Source organism: Spea bombifrons, chromosome 2 (assembly GCF_027358695.1).
Source record: "Spea bombifrons isolate aSpeBom1 chromosome 2, aSpeBom1.2.pri, whole genome shotgun sequence".
Classification (NCBI taxonomy): domain Eukaryota; kingdom Metazoa; phylum Chordata; class Amphibia; order Anura; family Pelobatidae; genus Spea; species Spea bombifrons.
This window is the reverse complement of record NC_071088.1, coordinates 59,627,911-59,654,444: the sequence shown is the minus strand read 5'-3', so window position 1 is coordinate 59,654,444 and position 26,534 is coordinate 59,627,911. Positions and strand designations below refer to the sequence as shown.

Below are 26,534 nucleotides of genomic sequence, written 5' to 3'. Positions count from 1 at the left end.
TTCCGGTATCTCTCAACTGTCCCGACTGCCAATAGATTCAACTCCTCCAATACCTGTGTCTGCTCCACCCAAAGAACCCATTCCTTGAAAGTAGGCAGGGCTACCCCAGTGCAGGGGAATCAGGGCCTTTGCTGCCGTGATGAGGTGGCGAATCACTGAATTCCGGAACCAGGACGTCGAATAAGGCATGTGGTGGAGAAGGAAAAACTCAGGTGTAAATGGGATGACCCTATCTGTGAAGTGCGGCAACTTTAGGTGAATAGATTTCCAAAAGGGGACTATGCATGGACAACAGAAACCACAAGTGAAGAAGAGAGCCCGGAGCGGCATCACATCTCCAACACCTATTAGGCACATCCAGGCGGTAAGTGGAAGTGATAGAGGGGGGGTCGGTACCAGTTGGCCAGCAATTTATAGGACATCTCCTGGTCCCTGTTACTCCTAGAGCAGCGATGAGTGAGGACGCAGATCTTTTCCCACTGTTCCAACGTTAGAGCGACCTGCAGCTCGGCCCAAGATTGAATGCTTCAAGGAGCAAACCATACAGTCGCGAGATACCATGAGTCGGAAGTCTTCGAACCTTGTATGGTGACGCAACACGTTATGCTTCTGAACCAAGGACCGGAAGAAGCTACGGAACAGGTCAAGAAGAGAAGGAGGTAAGTGGGATGCCAACTGGTCCTAGAGCTTAAGGCCCTCCGTTGACAAGTAGAAGCGGATGTCCGACCTCTCTGCAGAGGGGGAAGCAGGAAAAAGGCGGCACTCATCCCAGGAGGGAAATCAGGATTACCCAAACAATCTTGAGCCATGTGTCCAAAGCACTCCCCGAGCCGTCGGGATCAATAGCCAGGGCAACACTCTCATGGGAAGACCCAGCAAAACGGTCTCAATCTCTGTTTATGGCCAGGGCTATAAGACCATTCTAGAACCCGAAGCAAATGACAAGCCCTATAGTAAGAGCGTGGGCAAGGTAGAGCCAGGCTGGACTCCTGTACTTGGGGAGAATCAGTGTAGCAAAGGAAATCCGAGGAGCCCGGAGACCCCACACAAACCGTAAAAAAGCAGTCCTGAGAGAAGCAAAAAAGGAAGAGGGAGAGTCTGAAACAAATACAAAATACGGGGCATAATATTCATTTTAATCGTTTTGATTCTACCAACCCAGGAGACGGCTAACCTTTTCCAAGACAGCAAATCTGCCTGTGTGTTAGCCAGTAAGGCCAAGAAATTATAGTGAAAGTTGGGAGAAGTCAGGAGACAACCAAATCCCTAAATATTTGAGTTTGGGGCAGCACCAGGCAAAGGGAAAAGAAGCCCTCAAACGGTAGGCGACTCCATGGGGTAAATTCACATTGAGGATTTCAGACTTGGAGGTGTTAATTTTAAAGTTGGTAAGTGCACCATAAATCAAAAATTCTTGAAGGATATTAGGAAGTAAGATATTCGGATGGGTCACAATAAACAAAAGATCATCAGCATAGCCCTAAATCTTATGATGAGTGTTCCCCACCTGAAGCCCACTAACCGGGTTCATCCTGATGGCCTGAAGAAAGGGCTCTAAAGAGAGCACAAAGAGAAGCGGGTACAATGGGCAACCTTCCCAGATACAGAAGGAGCCCGAGAAGGAACCATTAACACGTACTCGGGCTGTGGGGGTGGTATACAAAGATTTGATCCAGGTAAGTAATACCGGGCCAAAACCCATTTGGGCCAGATCATAAAAGACCAGTGGATAGCAGTAGGGTTGGGGTGGCAGTGTGTTTTGCATAGTGCACAAAGGTTAAGGCTCTAATAGTGCTCTCTCTAGCTTCTTACTTTTTTTTTACATGTTACTTATATCAATATATTCACAAAGATTTAGTTAAGCTTATCATAGAAAGGTAAAACATAGGATTTAGTAAAGTGACAGATCTGCTTTATAGAACTATTTTAATTATTTCTCATTGGCGCTCCCATGTGCAACCTTGTGCTAAAACTTAAGAAAACCAATCACTCATTGCAACTTTAATCAAGATTTATTTGATTCTGAAATTGAATATAAAGAGCACATGGTTACATTATTGCCCAATTAAAAAAAAATAAGCAATTCCATAATACAGGTTAGAAATTAAATTTCACAGTAAAAGTAAAGCGTCCAAGTATTCTAATTAATTATCAATAGTAATTAATTATCAATAATTATCAAAAGCCTATTTGGAGCCTATGGACCACAATTATGATGCAAAACTAAAATAATCTGATCAGAAAAAAAAATAACTGGTCCACAAAAACATTATTTTGCTGAATTGACTGAATTGATGATATACTATAAATCTGAACAATGTAGCCATGTACCAGGCAAATTGAAATGTAATGTTTGTTCTGACTAATTTCCACAAAATACAGAAATAGAAAGGGATTTTTTTGTAAAAAAACAAAAGTATAACAAAGTATAAGGGATTTTTTTGTAAAAAACCAAAAGTATAACATTGGTTAATTTCACATGTTATGTTTTACTAACAAAATAGAAATTACCCATGTTACAATGAGATAAAATTGCACAATTATCAGTTTCTTGTTTTACATTCAATTGTGGGTAGTCAGCATTTTTGGGGACTCTCAGGGTTAGACACAGAATCTCCGAATCAAGCGCAGCTTCCTTAAGTCTCTTGGTCATATTCCTCTTTCCCCAGGAAGAGCAGCAGAGTTTGGTCATGCCCACTCCCATTCACTACCTCTCCTGCTCACAGATCACTCAAGGTTGTCTGGGGTTAGGGCCCCACTGTTTGGCTAATCTCTCTTCCACATAGGACTAGCCATGCCCCTCACAAAGCCACTGCCTGGGTAGCCCTAGGAAGTCCTTATGGTAACTAGTGATCTTGGTACCGTAAGTCTGCTTTTATGAAGTTGAGGAAAGCAAAAGGACACAGAGGGACATTGCCAATGGGCAGCTCAAAAGCATCCCTCAACTTGTGGTGTCTGAGGCACCTGCATCTCTTGCTCAGCAGATGCTATGACCCCCTGCATGGAGTGCCAACAAATACGTTTTCATGGTTTGTTTGGTTGTATGGTTTGTATCAAGATCCATGATGGATGCCCCCTGCCAGGGTTGAGTTAGGCTTGGGGGGAAAAGGAGGGAGACACAGGCAGAGGCAGGAGATTGGCATGGGTCACATTACTTAATGTTATATGACCACTTGGTAAAAGTGAGGCTGTGAGTTTCTGTTAGAGGGAATGTGTGCTATCATGAGTGTGCAAGTGTGTGTTAGAGTGAGCATACAGTGAAGGAAAAAATATTTGAACCCCCTGCTAATTTAGTATGAAATGATTTTCTATCAATTTAATGGTAGGTTTATTTGAACAGTGAGAGACAAAATAACAACAAAAAATAGACAAAATAACAACAAAAAATATAAAAAATACAGAATAACTCATTTCAAATTAGTTATAAATTGATTTGCATTTTACTCAGTGAAATAAGTATTTGATCCCCTATCAATTAACAAGATGTCTGGCTCTCTTAATGGGAGTGCTCCTAATCCCAGATTGTTACCTGTATAAAAGACACCTGTCCACAGAATCAATCAATCAGATTTCAAACTCTCCACCATGGCCAAGACCAAAGAGCTGTCCAAGGATGTCAGGGACAAGATTGCAGACCTACACAAGGCTGGAATGGGCTACAAGACCATTGTCAAGTAGCTTGGTGAGAAGGTGACAATAGTTGGTGCAGTTATTCGCAAATGGAAGAAACACAAAATAACCGTCAATCTCCCTCGGCCTGGGACTCCATGCAAGATTTTACCTTGTGGAGTTTCAATGATCATGAGAACGGTGAGGAATCAGCCCAGAACTACACAGGAGGATCTTGTCAATGATCTCAAGGCAGCTGGGACCATAGAAAACACTAGGCTGTGAAGGACTGAAATCCTGCATTGCCAGCAAGGTCCCCCTGCTCAAGAAAGCATATGTACAGGCCCGTCTGAATTTTTGCAATGAACATCTGAATGATTCAGAGGAGAACTGGGTGAAAGTGTTGTGGTCAGATGAGACCAAAATCGAGCTATTTGGCATCAACCAAACTCGCCGTGTTTGGAGGAGGAAGAAGGCTGCCTATGAACCCAAGAACACCAACCCCTACCGTCAAATATGGAGGTGGAAAAATTATGCTTTGGGTGTGCTTTTCAGCTAAGGGGACAGGACAACTTCTCCCCATCATGGATGGGTCAAATCTTGGGTGAGAACCTCCTTCCCTCAACAATGGCATTGAAAAGGGGTCATGAATGGGTATTCCAGCATGACAATGACCCAAAACACACACAGCCAAGGCAACAAAGGAGTGGCTCAAGAAAAAGCACATTAAGGAGTGGCATAGCCAGTCTCCAGACCTTAATCCCATAGAAAATCTGTAAAGAGGAGTGGGACAAAATCCTGCAAACCTAGTGGCCAACTACAACAAAAATCTGACCTCTGTGATTGCCAACATGGGTTTTTTCAAGTACTAAGTCATGTTTTGCAAAGGGGTCAAATACTTATTTAACGGAGTAAAATGCAAATCAATTTATAATTTATTTGAAATGCGTTATTCTGGATTTTTTTGTTGTTATTCTGTCTCTCACTGTTCAAATAAACCATTAAAATTATAGACTGATCATGTCTTTGACAGTGGGCAAACGTACAAGATCAGCAGGGGATCAAATCATTTTTTCCTTCACTGTATGTGTAAATATGTATTTGAGAGAATATGTGTGTAATGTGTAGGACGTGTACTTGTAACTGTGTGTTGGCATGAGTGCGTATGTATGTATGTGTTAATTGAGTGTATAAGTTTGTGTAAGTGTGTATGTTAGTTACAAGGTGGCAATGGGGCCATATGCCGTTCCGACCAGCCAGTAGACAACATATCTATGATTTATTTGCCACTGGCCATATCATAACAAGGCTGATTTTTAACCACAGTCTGGTAAGTGCCACTGTTACAAGTCAGTTTCTGGAATTGAAGTTGGCAACATTAGTCAACGTTGATACTTTTTATAGATCCAATGTAGAAAAAGATGCAGTGACATGTCCTCCCTGGGCTATTCTGGCTATCTATATCCATTTTTCATTTTAAAAGGAAATTACACAGCAAATCTAACTTTGATTTAATTGGTTTACAAAAACACTCCTGCTACAATACTCTATGTAAATTGATTTACCACTCTTTACATCTCCAGATTCCTAGAGATGCTTCAAACTTCTAAATAATTTGCAGTTTCCATTCTCTTGTTTTTGATGATATTTCACATATAAATTCAACTCTTGCTTTTCAGCATGGTAATTTTTTGTACTCCAAATGCAGCTCCAATCAATTTGGGGTGTACATTTTAGTATAATGCTATGGTTCACTTGAGACAAGGTCCATGCTTACACCTCCCATTGTGATGACTTCCACACATACAATATTGAAGTTTACTTAAATTGCTATATATTAGTATGAAATTCATGCTTACCCTATTGAGGGTAATCAAATAGAAATTTTAGCTTTGAAACTCTTAACCTTTTTGTACATTTACTTCTGTAAAAATTATTGCAGTTTCACATTTATGGCTAATATAATGCATTGATTAAAGAGGAACATCTAGCAAATTTGGTGGTAGCTACAATCAGTGATGTCTGGATACTACATAAAATATCTTAGGGTTGTAGTTTAGAAACAAAAGCCTTATTATTCTGTGTCATCATTTGGTTTCTCATCATGGTAAATCAGGAACGAAGAATAACTTAGCTCTTCCTTGGAGGATGCCTGCAAAATGAACGGGTATTTTAAATGAAACAGGTTTGACAATATATATCCATGGTTCATGTTTAGCAATGATAACCTATTACATCTGTTGTATGTATTAGGCTCCTTAAGTTTAAGTCTTGCACAAGAAGATTATGCATTGTGCACAGGGGCATAACAAGGAACCTCAGGGCCCCGGTGCGAGAATCTGTTAAGGGCCCCCCCAACCCCCAACCCATCTATCCCTTTCTCACAATCTACCCTCTCCCTCCCTACCCCCCTTCTCACAATCTTCCCTCTCCTTCCCTACCCCCTTCTCACAATCTAGCCTCTCCCTCCCTACCCCCCCTTCCTCACAATCTACCCTCTCCCTCCCTACCCCCTTCTCACAATCTACCCTCTCCCTCCCTACCCCCCCTTCTCACAATCTACCCTCTCCCTCCCTACCCCCTTCTCACAATCTACCCTCTCCCTCCCCCCCTCTTCTCACGATCTACCCACTCCCTCCCTACCCCCCCTTTGTAGGTCACTTACCGTCAACTCCTGTGTTGGGAGTGTGAGGCGTTTGTCTCGGGTGCCGGCGCTTCACTGCTGACCGCCGGCATATGACGTCCTATGCCGGCCCTCAGCGTGAAGCGCCGGCACCCGAGACAAACGCCTCACGCTCCCAACACTGCACTCTGGGCAGCGCTGAGGCAGGCGGCGGCGGTGACTGCGTCAGCAGCAGCAGCGGGGAGCAGAGGCATCCTGGATTTCTGTCAGTCAGGAGGGCCCAAGAGTTGCCGAGCGGTCGTTTTCAGCAACCGCTCGGCAACCCTTGGGCCCCCCTGACTGGCAGAACTTCAGGGCCCGGTCGCAGTCGCGACCCTTGCGACCCCGGTAGTTCCGCCACTGATTGTGCACATGAACAGTATATATCTACACAACTAACAGGCACTCTTCAGCTGTGTGCACCCACGTACTGTGGAAGGCAGTCAACCTAGACATCAAATTTCCAGTCTGCTATATTATTTTCTCATTGATTCGTCACTTAAAATCTGCAAACCATAATCTTACCCTTTTGTTTGTCTTTGGTCCATCTGAAACACAACAGTTCCATAGTTGAGAAAATACAGAAGAAACAATTATTAGCAAAAATTAACCAGTGGCATACTTTAAGTAATCAAAAACAGATATAAATCAGTGATATCTCTAATGCTTACGACAACATACTTTCTTTATGTGGACATCATACTCTAGCTTAAAGTATAATATTTTTGTAAGTGATCTTTAAGGAACACTGTCACATTAAATCTAAAACTTTAATGTAAATTTTAAAAATATAGAGAGACATGAGCTGGGAAATGGTAGAACTTAGCTAAAATAAAAGGAAAATGATTAAAAGTAGGTAAAAAATGCTAAATATGTGTTCAAGATTTGCTATTACTTTAGAAAATATCTTCAAAAGTGACATTTTAAACAAATTTAAATTTGTTTGCATTAATAATTTGAATTCCATATTTTTAATAAAATCCAAATATTATAATATATAATCCTACACTATGGACAGCTCTCCTCAACTAAGCATTTTGATTTGTGATGTGTGTCTAAAATTGTCTTAACATGTTTTTGTATATCAAGCACATTGGAATGTGTTAATTAAAAATATATATGAACACATCTCCTACCCTGGACGGCACTGATATCTGTCTCCTGTGCATCATCGGCTACTAGATTATCCTTGCCAATGTTTGAACATTTGTCAAAGTCAGTCATGCTTATATCCGTCCTATAGCTTCCAACAGATACCAGTTCTGTAGCACAAAAAGCATTCATTATATTGTAGCAATGAAAAAATGCGTAAAACATAAAAATAACAAGTACGTGTTATTTCTAAAAGAATACACAAAAAGCACTTTTGAGCATCAACAAAATATAAGATTCCATTTTTTTGAGGTACTACTTGCTCATTAACTGTCAGATCACTTGTTATCATTAAGATGACCTTAGCGAAAACACAACTTGTTAAGTTTAATACGTTGTACGTTTGCACAGATCTCCAATAATGAACGGGGCCCCCATCAAAACAAATGAAAGCAAATGGCAAAATCTTTGAAATTGTATTTAGGTTTGTTCAATCATTTGCCACTTTTTGGCACCATTACAATCTGTCTTTGATGAGGGGAAGGGACTGTGTAGAAGGGTACATATATATGATCGCTAGGTATATGCACACAAAACAATCACAATAGTAAATTTTTTTGATTTACTGGGACTGCCGCAAAAGTAATTTTTGGGCTGTTTTTCAATTTTATAATGTGAATTTAGTTTTATATTAAGTAGTGCCTTAGTAATACACGTATACTACTAACAAAAACGTTTTTCTTTAGACAGCACATAATAATAAATCAGCAGGCAAAATTGAGGTTAAACTAGGCATTGGACCGTGTGCACAGTATGTTTTTAGTTCACATTTGTTACCAGAAATTGTTGGTGTATTCGTTTTTTTCCCCCTAGGGCAGCGTCTATTTGGAAATGTAATGTGATTTACACCGGCCCGCCTGCTAGTGCAGGGTTACGACAGGCGGGAGCAATGCTGGCCTAAGTTACAGTGGCTTGTTGCCATATGTTTTAATACTATTTTAAAGCGGTCTTATGACCAAAAGTTTGAAGTGGTGTTTACAACTTTATTGACGTTTACAAGGTGTTATTGCTTGACACAGATGGCGTCAAGCAGTGTTTGATAAGTAATAGCAATCTAAATGCCGTTTTGTCACAATGTATAAGAAAAGATCTAATAAAGCGCTGTGGCCACACACATCCCAACTAAATTACGGTCTCCTGTGAACTCAATAAATTGTGCACGGTCATGCCTCTGCTGCTGCTGTTGCTCAGTCACCTTTCATACTCTGAGGGATTCATCTATTTTAATATTTTACATTTTAGGGGAAATTTAGTTGTTTACAATACTGTACACTCAAGATGTCTGTGTCTGGTAGAGCTTGCCCTGTGCCATGCCTTGTCCCTGTTGTTTATCTGGGGAATCAGTCCTTCTGTTTTATAATACTGAGGAAAATTTTGCCCTGTACAATCATGAGCAATCTGGATGTGTCTGGTAGACTTGTGAATTTAGAGTTGTACGAATTTAGCGGAATTTTTTACATTCGTACGAATCTCCGAAAAACAAGGGCGATCCCTGATAATACTTCATCTAATTTCCCTGCTCTAGATGAGTTATCTCTCCCTCTCACACATTTTCTGGGACGGTTACCAGTAAGTACAAAATGTTGCTTATCTGGGGTCATACAGGCTTAAACAATCGACGATTAGCATTTTTGGGAGCATTACCAGCAACTGGAAACCCCACAAGAAACAATCAAGGACAGGGTGCAAAAGGTTACCTACAGCACAAAAAGGCTATAGTTATCAGATAATTCTAAAATTAAACTTTTAATAATAGCTTTAAAAATCTCAACCAAAACACCAACTTTAGAGTTATGCCTATATTAGGGAGGTGTAAAGATCAGTAAAAGAAAAATAAAGATCTCAGAGGTTCTATGGACCTTAAGGTTCTTCTGGTGGGAGGTTGTTCCACATATCCACCACCATCTTATTAAAGTAAGTCTTCCTTACATTAGGTAACTTTTTCACATTAACTAATAGAAAAATCTCAGAAGGAGCATAATTAATACACAAATGACAATTAATCTTTCAGTGTCTGTAAGGAAATATGTTCATTAATCTACCGCTACTTACAAGCAAGGATTATATTATAATTTAAAGCAGCATCTATTGCAGGCACGGTGTTTGTGCACTACACATTCCTCCCCTGCACTAGTGGGTTTTCTTTTAATGCAGCGGGACACTCTCTCACATACTGTCAGCATGGTCTCTGCATCTGCCAAGAAATCAGTGGACTTAAGAAACAGTTAGCGAAGGTAATTGAGCAGGTGAGGGAGAAGATACAAGGCAAGGGCGCAGACAGGACAGCGGGACAGAGAGAGATGCCTTTTTGGCCCCCCGAATTTTGTTTCTGTATTTTAAAAAACAAAACATGTTGCCTGAAAACAAATTAGACAAAAAGAGAACAAAAAAAAATTGGTCTGAAATGATTTTGCACTTCATGAACAAATCTAGTGTTTGACTGGCTCAATGTCCTACCTTACTCTGGGGGATGAACTATTATTATTATTATTATTTACTGTTTTATATATATGTCATCATATTCCATAGTACTGTACAATGGGTAAACAGAACATAACAAGTTGTATAGAACATAACACTTTAAATGATAGAAACAACAGGTGAGGATGGCCCTGCTCAAACAAGCTTACAATTTAGAGGATTGTTATTGTTATTTTTTCTAATATTGAAGGGAGGAATTCACACTTGTACCATATGGTTGGATGTGTCTGTGTGTCCGTGCCTTACTTATGTTCTACCCTTCCTCTGCTGCTGCTGTGGCTCAATCTGTCGCAGCTGTGACTGCTGCAACCTCTGCGACCCCTTTTTCCTGTTTAGAAAATAGTTTTAGAAAAGGCCCTTCCGTCCTGGACTGCACCGATCCAGGTCAGAAGGACCCTTTCTAAACTATTTTGAACTGGCACGGGGAGACAGGCGTGACAATGAAACCAAGCCAGAGAGAAAGCTGCAGGAGCAGTGAGAGGTAAGCAGGGGTGGGCGGGAGGTGGGATATATGTGTGTGTACTTGTGTGTGTGAGACCATGGATGTGTGCTTGTGTGTGTGAGCATGGATGTGTATTTGTGTGTGAACATGGATATGTATCTGTGTATGTGAGCATGGATGTGTAATTGTGTATCATCCCAGTGGACCCTATAGGCACACCTGCCCATTGCCTTGACACTCTTGGTATGACTGATGTACCTACCTTGGATCCTGAGGAGCCCATGCAAATCGGGGTACTCCGAACTACACTGTCCCTTAAAGAAAAGACTAGAAGGCGGAATAATGGCTTATGTGTTTATTGTGGTAAGAAGGGGCACTGCTCTACACGTCCACCTCAGCCTCAAGTTCTTCGTATTGGGACTATGTTTGTCCGCCCTGTCGCCTCTTCACATCACTCTGTGGGGCATAAAGGCTGGTGCAATGGATTCCTATGATGACTCCCTAACTGGTAGTGAATCTGACCTGGAGGATTATATTACAAGAGGTCACTCTGTACACGCCCAGAGGGCGATTTGAGGAGGGGGTACTGTCAGGATTCGGCCCCAGCCCTGCAAACTGCCAGGCGTGGCCACCCCTTTAAGAGGTCTGAATGAAGTTGAACTCTTCACAGCTTGCTGTTTGGTTAACTGGTATGAATAAACCCTGCCTCCCTCACCTGAAGCCTATATTATTAACACACCTGACCTAATCAACAGGCTTTATCTCCCTGCCTCTCAGAAACGCAGTGAGTTCATTATGTTACTTTGTTTCTTTCATACCTGACTCTGGATTTGACTCTTGGATTTACCTGCCTGTTACCTGTTTGACCTGGGCTACTTCTTGGATTTACCTCTTGTTTGCTACCAAACCCAAACCCTTTTGTATTGTTACCTGGACTGTTCTAACCTTATACTCCCCAGCATTCTGCTTCCTACTCTGCTATTTATCTGTTTTGTTTAAATACATACATTCAAACATGCACCTTTTGTCTCATCTGTGAAGTGTTTCCATCACTGTGCGTTCTTCTCTCCTGCGCTCTGGACTCCAACATCCAGTAAGGGCTGAGATATGATAAGCCTCACAGTGCATGAGCATGGATGTGTACGTGCATGAGCAAGAATAAGTACCTGCGTGAGCATGGATGTGTACGTGCGTGAGCATAGATGTGTACGTGCGTGAGCATAGATGTGTACGTGCGTTTATGTGAGAGCATGGATGTGTACGTGTGTGAGCATGCATGTGTAAGTGGGGTGAGATGGAGTGCATGTTTAATTTGTGTAAGTGTGTTTACATATGTTGTATGTTGAAGTTGGGGGGGCATGTTGTCCAAAGAGATCAATAGAAATATGCGTACTTTGTATGATTTGTGGTAAGTCTAAAATACAACAGCTGGGAAAGACCTCTTGCCTCCTATCTGATCACAAACTGATTGACTGCTGGAGGGCCTTACATCCCGCTGATAAAGACTTTACCTTCTATTTTACGCTGCATAACTCCTACTCCCGTATTGATTATTTTTTCCTCCCCTGCCGCCACGCCTCCCTTTTGTGCAGCTCTTCTATTGGGGTTACCACCTGGTCGGATCATGCTCCGATTTCTATGTCTCTAGCCTCCCCTCTCGCTTGGCCCTCTGAACGCTCCTGGCGTCTTAATGAATCGATCCTGTCCGAGCCCGAGATCAAGGCGGAAGCCTCTGAGCTTCTTAAATGTTATTTTGATGAAAATTCCCTTTCAGAGACCCCCGGGCTAACTGTATGGGAGGCTCATAAATGTGTGCTCAGGGGTCACTTTATTAGTGTCTGTTCACGCCGAAAGCGTCAGGAGATGGAGAGGGTTGAGGAGCTTTATTCCCAAATAGCTAGGGCTGAACAGGCTCATAGGGCCTCCATGTCGGGAAGTGACCTGCAGCTCTTACTGACTCTGAGAGGTGACCTCGCTTCTATTCTCAACCGAAAAATGCACAGGTCCTTCCAGCGCACGAGGGCATTGTTTTATGAACATGGCGAGAAGATGGGCAAATACTTGGCTAGAGCTCTCCGCGCTACTCGGAAGCCTGCATTTATCTCTAGGGTTCGCTCCCCTGCTGGGCAGGCCCGGTCCCTCCCCTCAGACGTCTCTGCCTGTTTTAAGAATTACTACGAACAGCTTTATAACCTCAGATCCGGCGATCCCTGTCCGGCGCCTCCTAGTGAGATTGGGGAGATCCGGTCTTACTTGGAGAGGACCATTCGCAGGAAAATCACTACAGATGACGCGGCCTCCCTTGATTCTCCGCTTACCTTGCTGGAATTTATGCAAGCCCTCAAGTCCTCCCCACCTGGAAAGTGCACCGGTCCCGACGGACTCAGGCCGTACGGATGAACCCGGACATCAGTGGTCTCCAGGTTGGTGATACTCAGCATAAGGTTTTAGGCTACGCAGACGACCTCTTGTTAGCTGTCACTCGCCCCAGGGTGTCTCTCCCAAACATCCTCAGGGAATTCTCACTCTATGGCGCCCTCACAAACTTCAAAATTAACACCTCCAAGTCAGAAATTCTCAATGTGACTTTACCTGGTAGTGAGGCTAACTCTCTCAAGTCTTCCTTTTCCTTTACCTGGTGCTGCCCTGGACTTAAGTATTTGGGGATCTGGCTCTCTCCCGATTTTTCACAGCTATTCCATTTTAATTTCTCGCGGGCAGACCTATTGTCGTGGCGGAATTTAATGATTTCCTGGGTGGGCAGGATTAATGCCATTAATCATGCCTCGTGTCCTCTACCTCTTTCAGACCCTCCCCATATCCATTCCTCCCTCTTTCTTCTCATCTCTGCAGACTATCCTTTCACGATTCGTATGGGGCTCCCGAGCATCACGCATCCGCTTTGCGACGTTGATTCTCCCCAAGGCCAAGGGCGGTCTGGCGCTGCCTTGCCCCCGCTCTTATTATAGGGCATGCCATCTCCTCCGAGTCCTGGAATGGGCTCACCGACCTCGGCATAAACTGTGGGTGGGAGTTGAGTCTGCGCTGTTGGGTTTCCCTATGGGGGTCCTGCCCTGGTTGTCGATCCCGACAGCTAGGAGCTTGGCTGTTCCACATCCTTTCATTCGTCCGACTCTTGACACCTGGCTGTCAGTTGTGCGGAAGAACCGGTTGTCCACTATACCTTCCCCCTTAACCTCAGTTGGGGACAATCCGGATTTTCCCCCTGGTCTGAGAGCTGCCCCTTTCTCTAACTCTCCCGCGGTCCGGACTGCGTCTATCCGCTCATATGTCTCCTCAGCGGGTCTCCGTTCCTTGGCCCAACTTTCGCCTAACTCTCCCCCCACCCTCTTGGATACCTTCCAATATGGCCAGTTGCGCAGCTTTTACCGATCTCTGCCCCAGAAACACAACCTGTCCCGCGACCTTACGGCGTTTGAGTGCCTTTGCGACGCGCCCTCCCTACCGACTCATGGCATCTCCCGTCTTTACGGACTTCTCATTGAGGCCCTCAACCCTTCGCCCCTGGGATTTATGGGGAGTTGGGAGTCCGAGCTGCAGGTCACGTTCACGCAGGAGCAATGGGACAAGATCTGTCTCTTCAATCGCCACTGCTCTCGGAGTGCTAGGGATCAGGAGATGTCCTATAAACTTTTGGCTCACTGGTAACGCCCCCCCCCCCGTAGTCATCTCTGTGTATCGGGCTGATGTGCCTAACAGATGCTGGCGATGTGGGGCCACCCCGGGTTCTCTGCTCCACTTGTGGTGGCACTGCCCTTCCATCGCCTATACATTCTATATATTCAAGCTATACATTCCCAATTGCACCATTTTACTGATGAGATCCTCCCCTTCACCCCGGAATTCTTCCTACTCCACCACACATCCCACTCCATCAAGTGGTTTCGGAAAACGGTGCTCCGCCATCTCCTGGTGGCGGCCAAAGCTCTGATCCCCCTACATTGGGGTGACCCCGCCCCCCCCACTCTTAAGGAATGGATCCTTAGAGTTGAACAGATTCGTGTGCTGGACGAATACTTATTCGTAACGGACGAATACTTAACGGTACTTATCCACGTGGTTCTATTGGCTCTCCTATGTGCATGACCCTCTTATCCGCCCACTGCTTGAGTGATTTTTTGTCTTGTCTCCTTGTCTTTGTATGCGTTCGTTTTCCCACGTTTGTATACCCCCCTTTTTTTTTTTTTTTTCTTCTCTTCACTTGGTCTCCCCCACCCTGTCCGCCTGTGTCGCCCCTCCTTCCCCCCTTTTGCCCTTGCCTCCTTACTGCAGCCTGCGTTTCCGGTGCCCCGGTGGGCTCCTCACCCCAGGTCCTGTGTGGTCGCGCTGGGCCCTTGTCGGGCTGTGCTCCCGCCGCACAATATATTTTTTTTGTAAAAGACGCTGCCATATGATTCTCTGTTTCTGCATTATTGTAATGGTTTTGTCCCCCCCTCCTTTCTTTTTTCTGTATCCCCCCCCCTACTTTACAAAACAGAAAACATCAATAAAGTCTGATTTACCCTAAAATACAACAGAATATCTTGCTTTCATATCGACCATTTACAAGACATAAAAATACACAAAACTTTGTACTTGCCTGTATGTTTCCTCTTTCTTAGTCTAACAATAATGAATATAGCTAAAGCCACCAGAACAGCAACACATATGGATAAACTGACAGCAAGAACTGAGCTGGAATTGGTCTTCTCCAAGTCCTCGGAACTGGGAACAGATTCATATATGTATATGTTACATATAAATATGTGTGTACAGGAACACAGCTTGCAAAGAAACATCATACCACAAAGTATTTGAAAATACAATGTTTCCTCTTTGCTTTCAAATGTTTAATTAACATCACAGTAATCATCAAACAATGAATTAAAAAAAAAAACAACCTGCAATTTAAGCCTCGCTAATGAAGAATGCATATTTTTTTTATTTATTTATATTTATTTCTTTTGTAAAAGAGTAAAAAAATTAGAAAATTACATGTACCATACAGACAAATGCAGACTATACATGAAACAAAAACAAAACTGAATAAAGTAAAATAGGTTTCGGGAATGGAGCTGAAGAGAGAGGTGATTCAAGAAGTGAGTATTATTATAATCGGAATTCATGTTGTTATTATTTTTTTTAATTTGTGGAGACATGATTCCCACACTTCAATTCGTTTGAAGGAGGGGTATAGTATCCGATAAACCTCCTTTTCCATAGTAATTTGGAATTTTAATTGGGACTCAAACTGCAACAGAGTAGAACAGCAATTTTGTTTCCATTGCTTAGCTATGAGTCTTTTAGCTGCTAGACAAATATGGATAGTTAGGTTCTCTCTGATTTAGAGAGGGCCAGCCTAAATGTAGGAAAGAGGCTGGAGATTCTGGGATAACAATGTTATCTATTTTTTAAAAAAAATGCAAAATCTCTTTCCAGAATCTACTAACTATGGGGCATGACTACCATATATGTAGATATGTTCCTGTTGAATGATTACATCGCCAACATATATTAGAACTAAGCGGAGACATATGTGCTACACGGGTTGGTACAAGATACCACTTGTACATAACTTTCATTTGGGTCTCAAGAAGAGAAAGATCATGTATCCTAGAGGGTAACCTCCTAATCGCGGTTAGCCAATCGGTTATTGGAATTTTAATATTTAAATCTTTTTCCCATCGTGCTATTGTAGGAATAATTATTTTATTTCCTTCTATTATCCTCACCAGCTCTAAACATTTGGAGAATAGTTTTTCTTGGTAATTAGGGCTGAAAAGTTGGGCTAATCTCTGAAATATAATATTGTGAGTGCCGACAACTTGTTTATTTATGCAGTTCTTTATCCGCAAATAATTAAAGATAGTTACATTAAGAGACTTAAATTTGCTTACTAACATTTGGAAAGAGATCATCTTTCCCTTTGACATAATGTCAGCCAGTGAATTAACTCCAACCTGTGTCCAAGATCCAAGGGAAATATCAGCAATAATTTCTTCTATTATAGTAAAGTTTAGGTAGTCTATTAATTTATCCTTAATGCCTAGTCTTTTTTAAAATGAAACCATTCAGATAGTATGTTTTCTAATACTTTATTTTTCCCCTTAATGTATATTATTACGTCTCTATCTTTTAGGGGCCAAATGAGTTTATTTAAACTACTAGCTTCACATAGATTTTGTTCTATCATATACCAGGTCTCTCGTTTAGATATATCCTGACAGCTTTTGGCAATATGATATATAATACTAGCCTCATATGATTGTTTTATTTGAGGGAAACCCATTCCTCCATCTCTAAATCGAGTTCCCATCAGCTTGCTGTTAATTCTGGGTTTCTTCCCTTTCCAAACAAAATTAGTAAAGCTAGAATTTATGATATCAAGCCAACTCTGTGGAAATTTTAATGGAAGCATTCTAAATAGATAATTCCATTTTGGCATTAAATAGGACTTAAGGGCATTTATTCGACCCCACCACGATAGTTCTACTCTAAGCCATTCTCTGATAGATTCACTTGTTGATCTCAATAAATGAAGGAAATTTTTTTCAACAATATTTTCGGTTTTTATAGGGATAATAATTCCAAGATGTTCTAGTTCATTTGCATTTATGTTTAAATCATAGCGTTCAGATAAAGCCTCCATATCTTGGCGATTAATATTTTTGGCTTGGGCTATAGTTTTGTTTAAGTTGAGTTTATAGTTCGAAACTAAACTGTATTTTTCGACTTCTTGTATGAAATATTTTATTGAAGTTAATGGATTACATAATGAGATGACCACGTCATCTGCATATAATGAGATTTTAAATTCTTCATTGTTGATTTTAATACCCGTTATGTCGTGGTTAAGGTACTTGGTAAATATTTTGATATGCATTCTTCAACCTGTTAAGAAAATTGACTTACCTTTAAGAAGTCACGTTTTGGAGCCCCTGATTGTTTGCTGAAAACAGCCAGTTAGTGGCAGTAAAGCACCCCCATTTAAGTCTACGAGAGCACTTTCTGTGCATGCTCATGGAGGTCTTATTAGACTCCCATAGAACTCTTGCTGGGCCAGAGCTGGAGCTGGCTGGTGCTGAGACTACCATGTTCAGGCAGGCAGCAGGTAATGTGTTTAACATTACCTTACGCTTATACCATGCATTCTTACATTTCTGCAATGTAATAACTGCTTTCATCTGTGAATGATTCCTGAAGCCCACGTGGGCCAGAGTGCTGAGCAGGGCTAGGCTAAGGCAGGAATTGTGGATTTTAGGGGAGGAGTTTTGGTAGGAGGATATTTAAGTTTGGTGATCACAGGGGTAAGGATCCATTTTGTTTAACCTTACCTGGTGTTGTTTGGCCCACCCTCCCTCCCCTTATGTGGTTGAGTTTGTGGAGTGGTGTTGCTGCATTAGTCACAGTCGTGGGCGGTAGCTTGCCAGGTATCCAAGGGGTTAATGTGGTGGTATGATCATTGGTGGTCATAACCGGTGGGAGGTTCCTTGCAAGGAGTGGTGCTCGGAACCTCAGGTCCGGGTTGGGGCATCCTGGTATGTCCCCTCCCAAAATTGGTGTGTGGTAAGGTACCTGGATAACTTGGCAAGCTAGGTTGGTTTTGGTTACGTCATTGTCTCTGTTAACGCATCTATGTTTATTATTTCAGGTTTTACAGGACAATGACTGTTAAATAAAACGGCTGTGGCCTTTTCAAACCCATCTTGTGTGTTGGTGTTTTATTTAATTGAGCAACTGAGCTGAGCCTGGCCCGTGAGTCGAAGCTACATCTGTCCTGAGCAACATACGTGTATGAACTGTATATTCACTGATACAAATTAAAAGACATAGATACCCATAGTAGAACATATATATATATATATATATATATATATAAGGTAAGCAATTGTGATACCTGGAAGAAACTATGCCTCGTTTAGCGTCTCTTGACTGGCCATTTGGAATAATGTTCTCATCACGGACAGCTGTGTTGATTTCTAGAGGGATAAAATGGTTTAAAAAATACAGAATGTGCGTGTAACATATGTGTGCGAAAGCAGAGTATACGTATTATCAGGATATTCCTAGTATTAAGCATGTTTTCCAAGTCTTTTACATTTTTATAATTAGGTTTTGAAAACTCTTTGCATTTATTTAGTGCTCTAAAAACAACTCCAAGACAGATTCAGTCAGTAATTAAAGTGTAATTGGTAAATTTGTGAATAATTCTCAAGAAAGGAATGAAAAGCAAGGTTTTATTCCATATGAACTGGATTACTACTATAATAAAAATAAGATATAATACTACAATAAGAAAAGAAAAATCTCCCTCCATTGAAAAAAAAAAGCTTTTGTTGCACTTCAACATGAATTAGCATAGGTTTGAGGGGGCACACTAACATGCTTACCCTAGGCAGGCAGACAATAACATGCATACACAAGCATACATACCCAAACAGACACGAATATACATATCCAGATACACACCAAAATACCCAGGCAGACATACACTCACATACATACTCAGGCAGTCACTAACATGCATACCTAGATACACGCACAAACATGCATACCCATCCACACACAAACATGAATACCCAGGCACACACTAACTTGCATCCCCAGGCAGACACATACTCACATGCAGACACACACTCACATGCATACTCAGGCAGGCATTAACATGCGCATACCCAGGTACACACACAAACATGCATACCCATGCACATACAAACATGCTTACCCAGGCACACACTAACATGCATCCCCAGGGAGACATACTAACATAGCAAGAAACACATATACATGAACACTAACGTACATACCCAGCTCATTTATTACATGAAGCTTCAGCCTGTGCTTGATGCATCTCTCGTTAATCGCCTCCTCCTGGAAGTTAGGGAGATCCCAGGACTTGCCTCTTTATCCCTACTCCCTGAGCTAGCCCCCATCTATCCTCTGGATAGATCTGGATCCGCCCATGGTGTGGAGGGTGGGTCATCCATTTGTTAGACCATTTGTTCTGTACGGGGCCCCCAAAACTTCTGATGTGGCCCTGCAGGTGAGGAGCAGGTGGCATCGCCAAGGTATATCCCTGAAATTTCTTTTGTTGACTTACCCTCACTCAGTTGATGCAGTTATTTATTAGAGATGATCATTAAGGGGAGTGTCTAATTTTTACGCTGCCCAGTTCATTGGCATTGGCCTAAACCTTACAAGTGATCCTTAATAGATCACATTTTTGGAAATTGTATCTTTAATATTTTTCAACCTTATTCGTTGCCATTTGGTCACGGAAGGAAGCACATGGAGAGAAATCATCTGCAGAACATTATTTATTGATTCATCCTTCCATCAATGTAACATATGTAGTTCAGACATCCAGCAAAGAGGAGAGAGAGAAGACGCCAAAAGTAGAGAGTGAAAAAGTGCATGACAGAGTTTAAGCATGTGAGATTATTTTTTGTGTTTTCTTTCTTATTCCAGGTTAGCATACATTCCCTAAAATGCTTGGAACATAAAACGTATCGGGAAAAAATTGTAAGATTTGTGGTTGCTGTGGGCACACTTGGGGTGTGCCAGGTTCCCTTGGCCCTGATATAAACCTGTGCACTGATGCAGCGGGTTTAGTGGGCTTCTGTGCTTTCTTTAATGGCAAGTGGTGTGCAGGTTTTTGGCCTAATGGCGTGGGATGGGTCAATGTTATCAAGATCTTGTCATTTTAGGTTGGCATGGCGCAATCTTAATTATTATGCATTTTAATGTTTACTGGGCAGTAAGGTGGGCTAAAGTTTGCCCCTAGCGTGAGGCCATCTAAATTTTAATCCAAACGGTAGTGGTTAACTGGATTGGATTTAGAGGAATGCGATAGGGCCATTTACTAATGAGGAGAGGAAACTTTGATTGAAAACAAGATAGAAAGTGTGCTAAAAAAGTAAAATCCATCAGTCCTAATGTGTAAAAGTAGCTTAGAACATAAGCGATCAAAAATCTATTATAGCATAGCTATTTCAACTAATGTACTTCAATAGTACAATTATAGTAATCAATATAAAAAAAATATATAAATTAATAATAATAATAGTAGATTAAGTAATCAAAAATGCTTGACTTTTTCTATACTGTATTACTTCAAAGGCATTCATCTCATTATAAATAAGTAGAACTGTTATCTTCCAGAATATCCATGATCCTAATTCTAACACCTATATACAACGTGTTTCTTCGTATAGGTATTAAACATAATATAAAATGCTTTAAAATTCAACTTCATTCTCTTAATTCGAAAATGATGTACAAATTTGCCAAATATATTGCTAGATAGATAGTTTGATATAGATTAAAGAATTAAGTAAATACATATTGTTTTTCATGCTTGCTATCAAGATATACCGTATTTGCTCGATTATAAGACAAGGTTTTTTTTCAGAGCAAATGCTCTGAAAAATACTCCTCGTCTTATAATCGAGGTCGTCTTCTAATCAGACCTTCGCTGGGGCCAGGCTGCTTACCGGTGCTTTGGTCGAGAGCAGCTTCTCTTCTACCAGCGGGAGGAGAACAGGAAGCTAGAAGAGTGTCACATAACTCTGCCTCCCCCCTCCTTCCTCTGGGGGCGGGGCCAGAGAATTTGCTCGCACAGCCGGGCCCCTGCAGAAGTCTTAGAGTGAGAGATCTGCAGTTCAGGTAAGGGGGTGGGGGAGGGTTTTTGAGCAAGTATGTGTGATAAATGGAATCAATGAGTATTTAAATGTTTGTGAATGAGTGTGTGATAGCATGGATGTGTAAGGGGGGTGGTGGTGGTAGCATGGCATAGGGAGGCTGTACTCACACTCCTATCATCCCCAGGTTCCAGCATGTAATGGCTGCCTTGGCTTGATAGGAGTGTGATTGCTGTTAGCAGATATATATATATATACCTCCAGAAATGCCTTTTAACCCCCTATATGCCACTCTGCCCCATGATATGCATTTGAACCCTCTATATGCCACTCTGGCATATAGGGGGTTAAAAGGCATATCATGGGGCAGAGTGGCATATAGGAGGGTATAAGACATTTCTGGAGGCAGAGTGGCATATAGGGGGTTAAAAGGCACATCATGGGGCAGACTGGCAAATATAGGGTATAAGGCATTTCTGGGGGCAGAGTGGCAACCCTGGGGCAGATGTGCATAACTGGGGGGGCAGGTTGGCAAATAAAAGGAAATAAAAAAATATATATTTTTCTCAATCATAGCTTTTGTTAAATATGAAAAAATTGTTTACATGAATTAATATTTACTAGCAAAACTTTTTTTCCTATAGGGTAGTCTTATATTCAGGCTTTTTGTTTTTTTCCTAAATTAATATTTAGATTTTGGGGGGTCGTCTTATAATCACGGTAATAATATGACCCGTTCAGGTAAAGCATTGTTCTTAGTTCTCCTACATACACTTACCTTTTTCCTCTGCTTCCCCAACGATCAGGCGAACTGGCAGGCTCTCACCAAACCTCCCTAATTTTCTTACTCCACACCAGTACCACCCTTCATCCTTCTTGGTTACGGCAATTATGTTTAGTACCAACTCCTGAGTATCGCAGGTCACACTCAAACCGCTCTGTTCCTCATCCTCAGAGGTCAATGGGTCACAGCCAAAATTGCTCCACTTGCACCAGTACTTCTGGTAGGAGGTGTACTTGCATGGATAAGAGCAGGGGATCCGGGCTTGTTTTCCAGCTGGTACAAAGAATGTTTTATTTCCTGCCAATCTATCAGAATTCCCTGTTTTGTAAAAAAAACAACAACAAAGAAACAAACAAGCATTAGAAAAACCAAGATTTGCTTTGAAGAACATCTTAAGGTGCAAGCAAGTTTAAATGAATGTATGTACATACAAAAAAGATGGTTCCATAGGTTTCATCACTGAACAGTATAAAACAAATGGCTCGCACCTTCTACAATTTCAACCTGCACAGTAGATGTCTGGTCATTTCCACCATCCGTCAACACACACCAGTACCATCCAGCATCTTCCTTTGTCAACTGATTCATTAGAACCTGCATAGTTCCATTTGCTGGGTCATCATGAATTACTATTCTTCCTTCAAATGTGTCCTGGACAAACCCATCTGTCTTTATGATTGGGTCACAGCTGGTGTCTCCCCACTTGCACCAGAACTTGATGGTATAATTTTTTTTTGGATTGTAGTTACACTGAGCAGATATTGATCCTCCCAAACTAGTAGTCAGTACTCTGGATCCCTGTAGAATATCAGTTTCTAGAGTAAAAATGTAAAAAAAAAATGAAAACATACAATTTTTTTTACTTACTAATTAAGGTAAACATATCTTCCCATTCAATGCATTATGTAATACCATTGTAGGTTCCTGAAAGAATATTTAATTTGTGAGTTGCCGTCATAAACAGGCTCAAGTTACTTTTGGCCACAAAACTATTTTTGCTCTGAAAACCCATTACTGTGATACCTACCGTGTCCGCCGTGGTCCCTCGCCGTTCAAAGAGTCATTTGCATGTTGCTCTGGATTCTCGTTAATTGTTCGTTCCTGCTTCTGATTGACTTATACGTGTACCAGACCTTGGCTTTGTTTCCCGACTTTGATCCTGTGCTGCCTGCCCCCACCTTGGAATTACCTGATTACGTTTCTCCGCGGCTGTACTGCCTATCTGCCTTGAACTTACTGCTTAGCCCTTCGCGCTGTTCTACGCTACCGTCTCTGCATAGTGGGTGCATCAACTGTGTTGTCCATGGCCCTGCATATCAATTACTGTATATTAGCTTGCTCAGTATAACAGTAGGATAACAAGTGAAATGTCACATATTTATAAAAATTGCATTTTTTGAGTTACATCAGTTATTTAAACAAACACTGAAATTATGCCTATTTGTGAAAGTTCATCTTAGTGAATTCACAGTGCATTATGAATAGCCCACCTCGATTAGTTTTTTCTGTAGGAATGGCAGAGTTGGAGCTGCATAATGTACAGCTAATGTGGAGAGAGTTCCTCAGTTCTAGTCTCCAATCTAACAGTTATATATATATATATATATAAAGCCAGCTGGTTTAGAAAATACATCTCATTGCCTTTGGTGCAAAAATCCAAAAATGTAATGCAGAGCAAAAGAGGTAGCTGCCTGGGCATTGGCTTTTTATAGGCCCACGCAGCTGCCCCTTAGGCCATCTTAACAGCCACCACAGTCCAGTCACAGTCCAGCAGGCACAGAATCCACAGATCTCTCCTAACACTTTCTCCCTCGCATCCTGTGCACTCCTGTTGTTGGAGAACACCAGGATATAACATAACACAGCAGCCAACAGCAGGTCACACACAGACTGCAGAGGAAGCGTTGATGGCGAGTTCTGTGCTAGTAGCTTCACTGACCTCCACCTCCATTTAGGTACAGCTGAGCTGGGGGAGCATGTGGGATCCTTACCCAGGCCCCATTATGCTCAAAGAAACTATGTTTCCAGACAAGGTTGTACTTGTGCCAGTGCTTGCTCGGTAACATTTCGGTTGAGAACCTGGATTTTTATGCGCATATATTTTAATACATTTCATAAAAGTAAATACTTGTATAGACTTCCTGTAGATTCTCACCTTCGTTAATCCTTAGATCAAAAACAGTTGAGTCTCCACCTCCTCCATAGTTTCCAAATCCGCATGAATAGAGTCCAGAGTCTTCCTTTCTTAACTGAATAAGTTTGACAGTGAAACTCCCTGCCTCCCTTCCACTGCTCAACATGATTCTTCCTTGGTATTCGGCTGCCATGTTCCCTGTACTATCAACAATGTTTGTACAGCCACTTTTGCCAATCCTACACAGGTACTTCCTAAGGGATGCATATTGGTCACCGATGTCACACAAAAATGTCACTGTGCTCCTCAACTGACCATAAACAAGTTGTGCCCCTGCTGGAATGGTTGAATCTGCATGAAAAGAAAATATCTTTATAAATGAATCTCTGCCCTGGCACAAAAGCATTTAAAAAAAAATCAAATTATGGTTGTGTAGTATGTGCTATCACGAGCAGTGGTGCAATACAGTAATACATTGCAGAATGTTATTAAGAATTGAAAATCCATCTTTAAAGGGGCTTTAAAAGTTAGCTTGCAGGTTCGTGCATACTGATATACTGATATACAACTCAAAATTCAAGTTTAAGGCTAGGGCATGCAAGATAAATCACAATTTGTTAATAAAAAAACCCTCAGCTACTCTAAAACCCCTAACTGGGGCATTAACAATGGGGGTAGGTAGCATTTTTTCTTATTATATGTAATGTTTTTGCCTCTGAAAAGCATTCATGTGACTTTTCTGCGTATTCGGATGGGGGTAGGGTTTATCACCCAATCCCATGTGGCATGCAATGAACTTTGGGTCTCCTGTAGTTTTAATTATCATATTTTAACATTCCCATCCCATGGGTAATGAGTTGAGAGGAGGCGTTGTTGGGCTCTATACCCCACATTTGGTTTATTTGCCTCCACCCAGAGTGGCGAAAGAAGGGGAATGACCATCAGCCTTTCCTTGTTAACATAGTTGGCTAGAGGACCTCTATCACATTTTAAAAAATAATTTCCTGTTTTTAAATGTACGCATTTCTGTTTTATTTATTGGGAGGGGGGTTGGTGACACCTACGTCACCTTGCATCCTCCACACATGTCACACTGGTGTGTTAATGTTGCTTGAATTTTTTAACTTGCTTTTTTAACTTAACTCTACTGCAGTTATGTGTATGCAAATCTAGTGCTTTTAATAAAACCTGTCTATCTGTTATAACTGTAATTTCTTCAAGACATGCCTTGAGTTACAGCCAAGCTGATCACTGCAGTAAGGCCGTTGGTAACGCTGCCAATGCCACATCGATAGGTGCCTATATTGCTTAGTTGCAGCCCAGAAATCTCCACCGTGATGGAACCCTCATTGTTATTGTCAATTATTGTTGCACGGCCTTTGAAGTCTTCTGCCACGTAATTGTTGGTGGATACAATGGTGTCACAGCTTCTACGACGTCCTCCTTCCCGACAAAAGAACTTTCGTTCATACTTATTGGCTTTTGTCAAAGTAGAATAGAAGCATTTGATAGTCACTGATCCGTCCACTAATCCTGTCACCTCTTTTGGCCCAACTAGTTGCTGAGACTCTGGATAAAAAATAAACATAGGAAATCCAGACACATCAGACATATATTTGTATTCATTTATAATTAAACTCCAAAACATATTCCATTAGTTTAATAGACTCTTGTTAATTGTTACATAATTAGAGATCAACACTTTAATCCAACCTAAGCATTTTCGCCTAGTTTTATTTTTCTTGTAAATGTAGACAGCATTTATGTCAAATATTTATTGAATTAACCCTAATACTGTAATCCCTAGGTCTCCTTGCATGGTAGCATATATGGCACTGAAGGGGTAGATTAGAGTCCCAAACTTGCCAAGGAGTGCCACTACATTTTAAAACTGTTCTAGAACTGCGGAAATTGTTGGTTAACATAATTTATCCCAGGTTTACCTATGTCAATATTAACGGAAATCATTTTGTGTAATTAGAGACTGGTTGAGTACATAGATAACATTTCTTGGCTGTGTCCTTTTCTTTCATTTGGTTATTTTGGCAGACTTACCAGAGTTCTGAAGAATTAACAAGGAAATGAACACAAAGAAAAACATTGTGGTCGTTGTTTAGTTTCACAGCAAAAAAAGAAAACAGAGTCCAGTTCTTCTTCCTTTTTCCCAATAATTATGCCTGTAGTAATAAAAAGATATAGTCATTAAGGTACTGGTAATACAGAAAGAAAACTGTGTTCCTTGTGTGGGCAAAGTCACAATATGGGACAACAGGTCCATAATTGACATGAGTGGTACCAAGAATATTTCCATGACAAAACATAGCACGCTACTGTGCCTTTGCCAAAGTAGTCATTAATTCAGGGCCCTCTAATGAATCTACACTTGGCCCTTACTCTCATTATATTTCTTACATTATTTGCAAAAGCAAGAAAGGAAGCACCAGTAAGAGTGTTAAGAACATTATTTCATGAAATGAGACACAAGACTCCTACACTTATGGCTACCAAAGGTAGCATGTTGGATTATCAATATTTCTAGAGGTAGGTAATGAAGTCATGAAGCCAAGACAATGTACAGTGTATCATAGAGTATATATGGAATATAAGCAATACATGTTCAATTTTCTATG

At 41.4% G+C, this 26,534-nt stretch overlaps 1 protein-coding gene across 1 annotated transcript; it reads right to left on the bottom strand.

Moving 5' to 3' along the window:
* Window positions 1-5,683: 5,683 nt before the first annotated feature.
* On the bottom strand, window positions 5,684-26,069 carry PIGR (polymeric immunoglobulin receptor). Its single transcript, XM_053455925.1, has 10 exons — window positions 25,960-26,069; window positions 25,132-25,473; window positions 23,926-24,255; window positions 22,259-22,585; window positions 21,765-22,088; window positions 18,244-18,325; window positions 14,947-15,071; window positions 7,408-7,533; window positions 6,797-6,819; window positions 5,684-5,761 (listed from the first exon to the last, which is right to left on the bottom strand). Exons 1-10 carry the CDS (start codon window positions 26,003-26,005, stop codon window positions 5,684-5,686), a joined length of 1,803 nt encoding a protein of 600 aa, XP_053311900.1. The 5' UTR covers window positions 26,006-26,069.
* Between the last annotated feature and the right edge of the window lie 465 nt (window positions 26,070-26,534).